General features: G+C 38.4%; 1 protein-coding gene across 1 annotated transcript in view; it reads left to right on the top strand.

Moving 5' to 3' along the window:
- Positions 1-12,174, top strand: part of MTMR7 (myotubularin related protein 7) — a 33,778-nt gene extending 21,604 nt beyond the window's left edge. Inside the window, exons 10-14 of the mRNA XM_015830984.1 lie at positions 1,372-1,421; positions 2,525-2,725; positions 3,951-4,082; positions 9,544-9,670; positions 11,841-12,174. Coding sequence (XP_015686470.1) covers positions 1,372-1,421; positions 2,525-2,725; positions 3,951-4,082; positions 9,544-9,670; positions 11,841-12,167 — 837 coding nt within the window. The 3' untranslated portion in view covers positions 12,168-12,174. The remainder of the gene's footprint in view (positions 1-1,371; positions 1,422-2,524; positions 2,726-3,950; positions 4,083-9,543; positions 9,671-11,840) is intronic.
- The last annotated feature ends 1,177 nt before the right edge of the window (positions 12,175-13,351 follow it).

The following is a 13,351-nucleotide window of genomic DNA, read 5'->3' on the forward strand; positions in this document are numbered from 1 at the left end:
CCCCACTGCATGCCTCTCTCCGTGTAGATGAAGTTTCATTGAGGCTAAATGCTGGGTGCAGTTGGTCAGTCAATTGCAAATCCATCTGGTGGTGGTTCTGTCTCTCCCACATTGCTCTATCTTACCAAGAACTTTATCGAATGCCTTCATGAAATCCAAGTATACTATATCCACAGCATTTTCCTGATCTACTACTTTAGTCCCTATATCAAAGAAAACAATAAGATTTGTTTTAACAATTCCATGCTGACTTTTTTCATTCCTAGGTGTTCACAAATCCACTGTGTAATTATTTTTTCTAGGATTTACCAGGTATTGATGTCAGGCTGATTGGTCTGTAGTTTCCCGGTTCTGTTTTTTCCCATTTTTTGAACATTGGAACCACATCAGCTCTTTTCTAGTGCTCTAATACTTCTCCCTTGCTCCAGGAGCTTTGAAAGATATTGTTTAGTGATTCTGAGATCACATATGCCAGTTCCTTCAGAGCCCTGGGATGTAAACCATCTGGTCCTGTCAATATGAACTCATCTAAAGGAGATGAGTACTATCTTACTAAATTTCTTGCTTATTTTGATGTGCTTTCCTGTTTTCTCCTCTAACCCATAATTATTTTCCCAATAAAAGTGGGAAGCATCTTTTTTTCTTATTTTAATATAAAACATAAATTATCACTTTCCTCTGAGAACCTGGTTTGGGAATATGGGTATACTGTATATTTCCTTGACATATTCCCATGCAGCCGGCATGAATAACTGGCTTCTCTAAAGGGCTATGGCCATCAAACATAGATTCTCTCTCATTGTCTATGTGCTCAGTGTTCATGTGTTTTGTCAGTGTGGCAGAGGGAGATACTTTAACCTGATAACATTAAGAAATATTTTATAAATTCGTTTATAGGCAATTAATTGCCTTGTAGCATTAAGCATTGAATAAAACCATATAACATTATCATGTGAACCTTAGGGTGTTAAGGTATTCTGTAAATGGATAACAAATTTCCAGCATAACAAAATTGTATTTTGCCATCTAAGTAGGCTGCCAATCAATTTCTAAAATTCGTAACAGTACGATTACTGTCCCTGATAAAACTCTTTGTCTTTTTCTAGGGTCTAGGGGTCTAGGGCAACTCAGCCTGGCCAACTCACCACGGCCAGCTCGAGTTGGTCACGTGGAGTTGTCCTGCAGCGACTTGGAGGATCGGGTTGGCCATGGCGAGCTGGCCACAGCGAGTTGTCCCATTCCACTTTTTCTGATTGTGAAATTTCAGGGTTATTTTTAATAATCCAATTAATTAGAATAAGAAACATAATTTTCTGCTTCTCTAAAAAAAACCCTCAATAATCTCATTTGATGCTACTATTTTTGTTTCAGGTATTAATTGATAAAGATTGGGTTTCATTTGGTCATAAATTTAATCACAGGTAAGCATGGTCCTTTAGTGTGAGTTCTATAAAGTGGCACTCAGGTACTTTGCTTGACATCAATTGAACAGTCCTTTCTGAATATTGAATTGTAACATTTTTGATGGCATCATGTTCTAGTGGTCACTTGAGTCATTCTTGACTTTTGTAACTACATGGACAGGTCTAAGCAGTTTTCTTAGTGACATTTTGGATGTGGTTGGCCAATACCACCTATCTACTGGTAAGGCTGAGAGACAATGATTGACCCAGAGTTACCAAATTTTGTTGGTGTTGGGTCTAAGGGAGGATTAGAACTTGGGTCTCCCCACTCCATTCCTGTGCTTTAATCATTAGATCAACCTGGCTGTCTCATCATGAGTATGGTGAAATGTAATTAAAAATGATATGAAATATATATTGGTTTTTGTTCATTTTTAAGCAAGTCCAAATTCGACTGGGTACAACTGGCCCTTTTCTTAATCACCTTTCCTTTGATTATTTAACTTTTGAAAAGTTTTTCTGGGCTTATTGCCTGGGTTTATACACTGCATTAAATCAAGATTTTAATTACTGTTTGCTTAAAAAGGCATATTAGTCTGGTTCATACATAACTCTAAGCATAAACTGTGGCTTATAAAGTATAGTGGCCATGTTCACACATTAGCCTATATGAAAACCACACAGATCACATCATGCCACTTGTGATATATGAGCCCAATTTTCTTTCTTATTGGACTAATCAATATATGAGTAAAATCCATTGAGATTTTAGCTATTCAGGCTTTAGCTGGCTATGGGGACCTTTGGGGGAGAGAGGGCAGGCAAAGGAGGGAAATGACACATGCTATCACATAAAGGCCAAGATTTGGTATTTTCATCACTCATCAGGGCACAAGTATGCAGTTATAGCGGTTGCATGATGATATCATACAGCACATGTCATTTTGACATAATTGTGGTTACCTTCTAACTGACATGGATAAATATACTCTGGCAAATTTTATTCCGCAAATGAAGCAAACAATAGAACTGACAATTAGGATGGAAGATGTTGTGCCAATGCCCAGAATTTCAAAAAGGTAACAGTTGTGAATTAATATTTTCCCCTGGCATTGATGTAGGTACGGCAATTTAGATGGAGACCCAAAGGAGATATCACCAGTTATCGATCAATTTATTGAGTGTGTTTGGCAACTTATGGAACAGTTTCCTTGTGCCTTTGAATTCAACGAAAGATTCTTGATCCACATACAGCATCATATATATTCCTGCCAGTTTGGAAACTTCTTGTGTAACAATCAGAAGGAAAGACAGGAGCTCAAGTAAGACGCTTTTAAAACTATTTGTGCACAGTACACCAGAGTGACCCTTTATTCTGATAAACATGAAGCTTCAATGTGGAATCTTAACCAATACATAAGATAAAATTGTTCAATCCTTTCAAACTGGTTACCGTATATATTAAAACCCCAATATTATAATAAAATCAGTAAAATGTTGAAGATACTACTAAAGAATAAAAGATCCATTTCTTACTGCAACCAAAAGAATTATCCAAAAACTGCTTTACTTGAAAGAAAGGTGAATCAGTGAAACATGAATCAATCTCCTGAATTCTTATGAATATAAGATGATATTCTCATTTTTAAAAGTAAATATAAAACATAACTTTAGAAAGCCTGAGAAAACAGCCTCAGTTGGACAGTGATTATGATTATCTGATAACGGGCTCAGAGTTTTTCCATGAGGATTACTAATTTTTCCATCTTAGTTGTCTTTTAAATTAATTAAATGAAATCTCAGCTGCTTTTGTCAGAAAATTATCATCAAAAAATATAGTTTCCAGAATGTTATAAGGATAAAAACCAAGAATGTTGGGATTAAATAAAGCCTGGTTAGTTCCTTACCAAGTCTGCGGACCATAGCTCCCATGATGTTGCCCAGAATAACCCAACACTACCACCTATTGATTTACAAAGAAGAGTAGACTCTGGTTCTTTGGCTATTTAATTCACAAAATCAGTTACGGAATAAGAAGTATTAATGTTAGTACCTGCCCAGATCAGAGCACGAGCATTCTGACCAGCATCACATCTTATGGCAGTAAATCCCATTCTTTAAGTTTCTTGTGTCACACAACAAAGTGCTTCCTTTTATTAATTCTGAATCCCTTCACAATGCTCTTATTCTTGTTGGATGATCCCAAATATTGTAAGAAAGGTTAAAACAAAATAAAAAATTACTCAGGCCACATGTGTGCAGAGGATGCCATAGTTTCTATGCAATATTAGGAAATTTAGTTCTGTAGGCTGAGATTTTCCCTAAATTCCTTAACCGCTGGCCATACCCACTCGGGTTGTGGTTCAGAAACATCTGAACAGCTTAGCATTTTTTTTTATTACAAAGGGCACCTAATTCCAAATAGTTGAATTCTATTCTTCCTAAATGTGTATCTACTCTTTTGACATGTTCATGAAACCTTTCAATATGGGGCTAAGGGAAATAGCAAATGAAGTTCATAGAATTTTATTATAAATTGTCCCTCAGAATTCAAGAACGGACTTATTCACTTTGGGCTCACTTATGGAAGAATCGTGCTGATTATCTGAACCCTCTGTATCGGGAAGACCACAACAGGACCCTTCATCCACAATCAGCTCCCTCCCATTTTATCTACAAGTAAGTGGCATCTGAATTGTTCTTTAAAAGATTTGACGAAATGAGCTAACAATTATCCCTCACTTTAAGAATGTGCAAATATATTGGAAATAGCTGTGAGATTGATGGTAACTTTCACAAACCTTCCTCAATTCCTCCTTCTTTGCTGTGAAGTGTAATACATTGCTGTATAGAATAAAAGATAATTATAGTAATATAAAAGATAGATACTTTTCATTGGGACAGGGTGTTGTACAATTGTTTCATTTGTTCACTTTCTGTCACATTCTGTTTTGCTATGGAATTTTGTAAGCGACCTTTTGAAGGCAATCCATCCTGAAAACTGATTTATAAATTTCAAATAATGCCCAGACAAAGCATTAGATCTTCAAGACTGATGTATGTGTGTGTGTATACACATAAAAATCACAATATCTCTCAAACATATTTTTAACTTCAATTTTTTTATTAGCAGAATCCTAATTTCCACATTAATGATAATATACATCACTAATTCTGATATATACTCTGTGTGTGTGTGTGTGTGTGTGTGTGTGTGTGTGTGTGTATATATATATATATATATATATATATGTTTTTTCAAAATTTGGAATGCTAACAAAGAATTAAGGGAGTACTGAGATAGCATTCCAAATTTTGAAAAAACATATATGATGTCGCAGTTAAGCGACTGCTGCCTGTGGATGGCTTTGGATTGAGCTGATGCAGGCAAAAGACTTCTCTCTCCCCCATATTTAGGCTGACAGGATGTTCAAAAAGCACTCATATATATATATATATATATAAGAATTAGTGATGTGTATTATCATTAATATGGAAACTAGGATTCTGCCAAATAAAAAAATAGGTTAAAAATATGTTTGAGAGATATTGTAATTTTTATTTTTTTGTAACCCAAGGAAAGAAATTTGCTTTTTAAGAATGAAACTGGAGTACGATAGGTTTGGCCTTATCATTAGACCTTACAGTGTTACAGAGCCTCTTAAAATAGTTTCTCATGTCTTTTCTAGACAGCTCTGCTCTTTATCCAAGTGTGACTTCTAGTTGACCCTGCCACTGATCTACTTATAATGATGTAGTCTATGAATAATCAGAGGAATTAGATGACATGATATCTCAGCCTCACTTAGTTTGCCCATAACATGTCTGTTGTAATATAACTTCTTCTCCAAAACTTGATAGACTTTCAAAACACTTTTTAAAATATAAATTTATGAAAAATTAAAAGGAAGATTAAACCTAATATAAACTAGTATAAAGTAAGAAAAAGAAAAGAAGAAAAAAAATCAAAGAGAAAGTTTAAAGTTCAAGAAAGGAAAAAATACTGTAAAAGAAAAAGAAAAAAATATAAAGTTCACATATAATAATAATAATAATAATAATAATAATAATAATAATAATAATAATAATAATAATAATATTAATAATAATAGAGTTGTAAGGGACCTTGGAGGTCTTCTAATCCAACTCCCTGCTCAGGCAGGAAACCCTATACCATTTCAGACAAATGGTTGTCCAATCTCTTTTTAAAAACTTTCAGTGTCGGAGCATTCACAACTTCTGGAGGCAGGTTGTTCCACTGATTAATTGTTCTAACTGTCAGGAAATTTCTCCTTAGTTCTAAGTTGCTTCTCTCTTTGATTAGTTTCCATCCGTTGCTTCTTGTCCTGCCTTCAGTTGCTTTGGAGAATAGCTTGACTCCCTCTTCTTTGTGGCAGCCCCTGAGATATTGGAACATTGCTATCATGTCACCCCGGTCCTTCTCTTCGTTAAACTAGACATACCCAATTCCAGCAACCGTTCTTGATATGTGTTAGCCTCCAGTCCCCTGATCATCTTTGTTTCTCTTCTCTGTACTCTTTCTAGAGCAGACATGTCAAACTCACAACGTCACATGATGTCTCGGAACTTTTTCCCCATTGCCAGCAATGGGGTGGGCATGGTTTCCTCATGACACGTCCGGCCCGTAGGCCGGCAGTTTGACACCCCTGTTCTAGAGTCTCAACATCTGTTTTACATCGTGGTGACCAGAAATGGATGCAGTATTCCAAGTGGGGCCTTACTAAGGCGTTATAAAGTGGTATCAACACTTCACATGATCTTGATTTTATCCCTCTATTAATGCAGCCTAGCACTGTGTTGGCTTTTTGGCAGCTGCAGCACACTGCTGGCTCATATTTAAGTGATTGCCCACTAGGACTCCAAGATCCCTCTCACAGTTGCTACTATTGAGCAAGGTACCACCTATACTGTACCTGTGCATTTGATTTTTCTTGCCTAAATGCAGAACCTTACTTTTTTTACCATTGAATTTCATTTTGTTAGATAGCGCCCAATGTTCAAGTCTGTCAAGATCCTTCTGTATCTTAAGCCTATCTTCTGGCTATTACTGCCAGCTTGGTGTCATCTGCAAATTTGATGAGTTCCCCATCTATCCCCCCATCCAAATCATTGATGAAGATGTTGAAGAGCACTGGGCCCAGAACAGAGCCCTGGGGCACCCCACTACACACTTCCCTCCATGTAGATGCAGTTCCATTGAGGACCACTCGCTGAGAACGGCCAGTCAGCCAGCTATGAATCCATCTTGTGATGATGCTGTCTAACCCACAAGTAGTGGGTTGTGATCTACTTTATCAAATGCCTTACTGAAGTCCAAGTAAATTATATCCACAGCATTCCTCTGGTCCACTAGTTTTGTCACCTGGTCAAAGAATATAATAAGGTTTGTCTGGCATGATCTGTTTTTGACAAACCCATGATGGCTTTTGGTAATGACTTTGTTTGCCTTTAGGTGTTCACTGATTTGTTGCTTGATTATCTTTTCCAAGATCTTCCCAAGTATTGAGGTCAGGCTGATAGGTTTGTAGTTTCCTGGATCCATTTTGTTTCCTTTTTTGAAGATGGGAACTACATCAGCTCTTTTCCAGTGCTCTGGTAGTTCCCCAGTGCTCCAGGATCATTGAAAGATATAGTTCAGTGGTTCTGAGATCATTTCTGCCAGTTCCTTCAGAACCTTGGGGTGTAATCCATCTGTTCCTGGTGATTTGAAGTCGTCTAGGGTGGACAGGTGCTCACTTACCATTTTCTTGCCTATCTTAACTTGTGTTTCTAATCTGTTTTTCACAGTACTGTTTTTGATAGGTTGGACTGTTTTTTCCCTTTGTGTAAAGACAGATGCAAAAAACAAGTTAAGTAGTTCTGCTTTCTCCCTGTTGCTTGTCATCTTCTTGCCACTTTCTCCCACTGATGGACCAATCATTTCCTTAACCTTTTTCTTGTTTTTTACATGTTGAAAGAAGCTTTTTTTTTGTTATTTTTGACTTTTGTTGCAAGCCTTAATGTTTCTCACTTCATCTTTGCAGGCTTGGCTATTTGCTGATATTCTGCCTTAGTTATGTGCCCCTTTCCACTTTTTATACAGATAGTTCTTTATGCATTTCCAATATAAATTTGAAGTATACATTCACATTCTAGACATTTTCTCTGATGATGTATACCGATGGTAAATTATCTTATAAAAATCCTTTTTAAGACAGAATGGGACGTTTAGGCTCCCACCATTGGTTGTGCCTCCTTCACCTCCAGCCACCTGCCTCAGCCCATTTACAGGCAGCTTTCCTCCTCTGCTGGCCCTCCCCCAGCCATTCTCCCTGGCCAATAGTTCCCTGGCCCTCCGCCCATCACCCTTCGCCCTGGCCCATTTGCCTAGGCACCCTTTCTCCCGGCTCTTGGCTGCACAGGACAAATAGCCGCCAGCCAATTGGGTGGCAGACAGAAGTATTGGTGCTGCGGGGCAGTGTGTGACTGCCAATAGGTGATCGCAGGGGCTGTGGGACAGTGGGCTGTAGGCATGGCAGGTGAACAGCAATGGTGCGCGGCTTCTGGCATTGTGGGGGGGAGGCAAACGGCAATGGTGCGTGGCTTCTGGCATTGTGAGTGTGTGTGTGCAAGGGTGCAGCCAAACTGCCCATTCAGTGTCAGGCCAGGGTCCAGGCATAGAGGCAACAGAGGGGAGGGTGGACACAAAGGGAAGCCGCTGCTCTGCAGGGTTTTTTTTTTTAAGTTGTCGAGGCTTCGGCAAGCAGGCAACAGGCAGGCAGCGGTGGGCGGGGGCTTCCCCTTTTGACCCCTCCCATCTGTCATCGCCTCTGCGCCTAGACGGGCAGTTTGGCTGCCGCCTCCCCACAACACCTCCCCCCCAATGAAGCTGCACACCACTGCTGTTTGCTTACCGCGCCACCCAGCCCCAAAGTCCCTCTCTTTCCCTTCCTTTGAAACAAACAAAGAAATCCCCCTCAAATCCTCCCATTCCTCCCTTTTGAATTAAAACAAAAAAAACCCAACCTCTTTATTTTGTGGTCTTTTTAAAAGAGCAAAATGAGGCAAAATAATAAAAATTCCCCCCAGAGCTGGATGCTGCTGTAATCATTCCCCCCCCTTGTTTTAACACCCCCCCCAGCCCCTTCCTTTGCCCTGCTTCCCCACCCCCCTCCTCTCTCGGGTTACTCACAAATAAATTCTTGCAAATTTATTTTCATACGTTTGCTATAGTGTAAGCATTATCTGAAGTTCATCAGTCAAGGACTGTTGATGACTTGCTTGCATTTTGAAATGAACTTGTGGCCTATAAAGTGTCTATTAGAAATGACACAAATGCCACTAACATCGAACACGTTTGGTAGTTTCACATCCTGAACAACTGAATGAGAATTTGCTTCCTAAAGTTGATTACAGCAATAAAGCTGTACTTAAAATGTTCAGCAAGCCGGATTGCTTAATGCTGGAAGTTCAGGAAGAAAGGCTTCACATGTGTATTTTGGGGAATTTTTAATCCTTCAACCAAATATTTGTATCAGAAAACAAATAAGATAAGGCACTGGCTATTTTGTTAATTTTGATGCAGAATTTTTATTGACCCCCACAAGGACTTAAAAAGTCTTTTTGTGTACAAATGTTACATCTCAATTCAATAATTGTTGCATTCAGAGTGACTTTCTCTTTATCAGAGTTCTCATGCTCATCAGACTTCAGTGGAGTGAGATATTACATTTAATGTTATTTAAGGTTAAGCATTTGATGCTTTAATCCTACAAAATCACACCATTCTCATTTTTCAAAATTGGAACATGATGTGATTCACTTTGCCAAAGTGAAAAATCTCTTTTAAAGCCAGAATATTCTGGGAAATAAAGATCTATGTTTTCACACTTCTATGCTGTAAAATGGTCTATAAATATGAGAATCTGACAATTTTTATATGATAGTTTTAAAAGCTGAGAGAACTCTTTCCCATTAAATGTTTCCCTGGCACGGAGGCCTGTGTTTATTTATTTTACACTGCAAAGTGCAATTCTCTGTTGACTTCTCTAGAAGCAAGCTCTGTTGGGTTGAATGAAATGAGACTGACTTTTGTATGGACTTCTATAGGATTTTGAATCTTCTTTGTTTTATTTTCCAGGTTTTGGAGTGGAATGTACAACCGTTTTGAAAAGGGACTCCATCCAAGGCAATCTGTTACAGAATACCTGATGGCTGTGAAAGAAGAAACACAACAATTGGAGGAGGAGTTGGTGATATTAGAAGAGGTATGTATAATTGGTTTTCTAGAACTGTAAAATTTATATATTGCTCTGTTTCACCCCATTGTTTGAGCATGTGATTGGCTATTTCCATATGCATCAATTCAGGTATAGGTATATTTCAACATCAATGCAGTTGATCAAGGTATTTTTCATAGGTGGATGTTGTTTTGGAACATTTTCTAGCTGAAACATTGAGTAGAGAATTATATCTCTACCACCGCACATCTGGCAATAAGAGCTCTCTACAGCAGTATTTCTCAACTTTGGCAACTTTAAGGTATGTGGACTTCAATTCCCAGAATTCTCCAGTGAGGCTTGCTGACAGAGGAATTCTAGAAATTGAAGTCCTTACTTCTTAAAAATGCTAAGGTTGAGAAACATTGCTCTACAGTATATTTTTGAATCATGTATTTCTTTTACCATGATAATAGTGTTAATGAGTGAATTTCCTAATTCATGTACAATTTCAAAATCAATTTTCTTGTGAATCACATTAAAATTTTCCCTTTTATGGTTTTAAACTATGGAAGACTTCCTTATTTAAAATTAGCAATAGGAGTTTCAGAGTTACACTCAATTTCTAATTAATTACTTATTTCTCCATTTTGCTAGTCTTTCATATTACAGTTAAGATTTGGGCCTTAATTGGGTGAGCTATTTTCAAAGCAATCATTTCTTACCTTGTTTTCTTACTGGTCACCTCAAGCTTACTCTGGCTATTTTCTGGTAAGCAACTTACTTGTTGCTGGGATTCTTATCAATAAAGGTTAGATCTAATTATGCTTTAACTCTTCAGAGATCTGATCAAATACTTTTCTCCTTTTAAATGAAAAGAATATTTAATAGAACATGCTGGAAGGAAAAGTTTTAGTTTTTGCAATAGCACCGCTGAAATCAGCCTACCCTTATTCAGAATTCTAGTTAATCAATAGTCTATATGTAGTCTCTCCGTTTTTTTTGCCAGCCTTAGGATTGCTAAAATGTCCTTATCTAGCCCCTGAATATTCCTTTTTAACTGATAGAGCTCTGTGCCGCATGTTTCTCTGTCAGGTATCTATGCTAGATGTAGCGGATGATTCTGCTCCATTTTATCACCGAGGACTGAATGAGAACCAGTCCCATCTTTTCTGTACAGGCACAGTTGGGGAGAATTATTTTCTATTTTTTTTTAGAAAATCTTCCAGTTTTTAATTAATGTAGCCACAGGACTACATTCTTGTTCATCTGCTGTCTTCCCTGTTTCTCCTACTTCTCATTATTGTGTGGTTTTGTTGAGTGGTCAAGTGATAAATGACACAAAATGCTCCATGAACATGGAAAAATCCCTAGAAACTTGCTTTCTTCCTGGTCTACTATAATCTCCCACCTACGATTTCTTCTCCCCTAGAGAAATCAAGAATAACCTTCCATGTCAAGGAGAGATTTTAGGTTTAGAATATTGTAGGTTATAAATCTGTAATTTCTTAGATTTGCTTGCTTGCTTTATTCACTCATTCACTGACCATTTACTGTACTTGTGTGCCGCCCATCTCTCCTAGAGGTGACTCTATGCAGCTTACACACTTCTGGTGTCAACTATCCCATTTGGCACATTTAACAAAAGAAACTCCTTGGCTCTTTAGATTAATCAAGAGTATAGCTTTATTGAAAAAGCCATCTAAAAGAAGCAAAGCCAATTCTGGGATTTTTCCTGTGAAAACCCACAGGTCACCCACAGTTCATAGTTCACCAACTGAGTTCATTTCTTTTGCTTTGGGAAAAGCTGTCTGCTTTGGTCAAAACATTTATCATCACTTGGCCTTGTTAGCAACCTACAGTTCACTTGCATTCCATAGCCTCCCTCTACCCTTAGGAATTCACGACCCTCCTCCTGTCACTCTTAGGCAAAGCTGCCTGTGAAAGCAGGTACAGGCAACTATGGAGTTGAGTCAGGTTTGACATCTGGTAATAAAAAGCACAAAGTCCCAAGAAAGTCTAACGTTGCTGGTTTTTCACTTATTAGTCCTTTCCAATCCATATTATATTTTGTAATCTATAAATTCATCCTTCATTATTGGTTAGATGGCTAGGATTGATGGGACCTGTTGTTCAGAAATAACTGGAGAATCCTAGCTACACATTGATAGTTTGGGATATATTTTAACAAGCTAATGGATTGTTTCTTGTCTTGCAGAGACTGACAAAACTTACAAATGGACAATTAAATAATGAGGCAAAAATAAAAAAGGAAAATGGACGCATGGCCAAATCATTCCAAGATTACACCTCCCATCTGAAATCATTCCCTTCTCGGAGTCCTTCACAAGGAGATGAAGAAGACTCAGCACTCATCCTTACACAGGATAACCTGAAAAGCTCTGATCCCGATCTGTCAGCCAACAGTGATCAGGAATCTGGTGTGGAGGATATGAGTTGTCGGTCCCCAGGTGGTGGAGGCTTACCCAGTGAAGATAGCACCAGAGACCATGATTCAGATGAAGCTGTTTTTCTCACTCTCTGATCAGGTTATAAAGACTGCCTATCAAAACTTCCAAAGAAAGGGATTTATGCACTTAAAGAGTCCATATGTGATAAAGTAATAAGCTAGAATGTTTTTGCATTTATTCATCTTCTCTTATCCATTTACAGAGCCATATAGAATGAACATTTTGTTTTACATAACTATTATCAATAGGATAACTGTGTACAGTAAGACCACTCCAAAGAAATGATAGGAAATGTTTAAGCAATGCCAAAGCCAAACCAATCCAATTCAGACCAAACCAATACACAATGTTATTTTACCTTGACACCAAAAATACTCAAATGAAACAAGCAAATAGATGTCTTCTGTTTGGTTTCTTTTATACAATCTTGAAACAAATTATGTTGAAAATAGCCATGTATGGACTTAAAATATTGTCAAAGATGTCTGCGTATTGAAGGCCATTGCCAAAGAAATTTGGAAAATTAAGATTAAAATAACCAAATCAGTTTTCCTAGATTAGTTCTATGACTTGGATGGTAGTAGTAACATTGCTTCTGTTGGTGCCTCTGCAAATGCTGTTTTTCCCTATTTTTCTCTTCAAGTAATCTGTCTTCAATTGAACAGCTCCTGGTTCATGTTTTCCTATCAAAGTGGTCTACCATTATCTTCTCCCAGGATTTTCTCCCTCTTCCCCAATCCTGGATTATTGTGGCGAATCCCCCACCCCCAAATATCAATCAGGTCTGACTCTATATTGCCTTTTTACATTTGACTGATGTTAAATTATAGGACAGAAAGTGGGTCAGCAAGAGATTAACTCTACCTATACTTAAATCAGTGGTTCTCAACCTGTGGGTCGGGACCCCATTTGGGGTCGATCGACCATTTCACGGGGGTCGCCAAGCAAGGCTGTCCGCCATTTTTTTCCCCACCATTTTTTTTGTCCGCCATTTTTCCCCCTTTTTTGGTGGGTGCCTTACCTCCCTTGGGCTGGGCCAGCTGGTGGTCGGCCTGCTCCGTCTCTGCCGCTTGCCAGCTACGCCTCGGCCGGCACAGGGGGCGGAACCACGCATGCGCGGCGTTCCCGGGCAGGGAAAGTCCTCGACTTATGACCGGTTGGGTAGTCCTCGACTTACGACCAGTTTAGTCATCGACTTATGACCGGTTTAGTCATCGACTTACGACCGGTTGGGGTCGCGGCATTAAAACGGTTGAGA

Source organism: Protobothrops mucrosquamatus, unplaced genomic scaffold, assembly GCF_001527695.2.
Source record: "Protobothrops mucrosquamatus isolate PMUCROS unplaced genomic scaffold, P.Mucros_1.0 scaffold_252, whole genome shotgun sequence".
Taxonomy (NCBI): Eukaryota; Metazoa; Chordata; class Lepidosauria; order Squamata; family Viperidae; genus Protobothrops; species Protobothrops mucrosquamatus.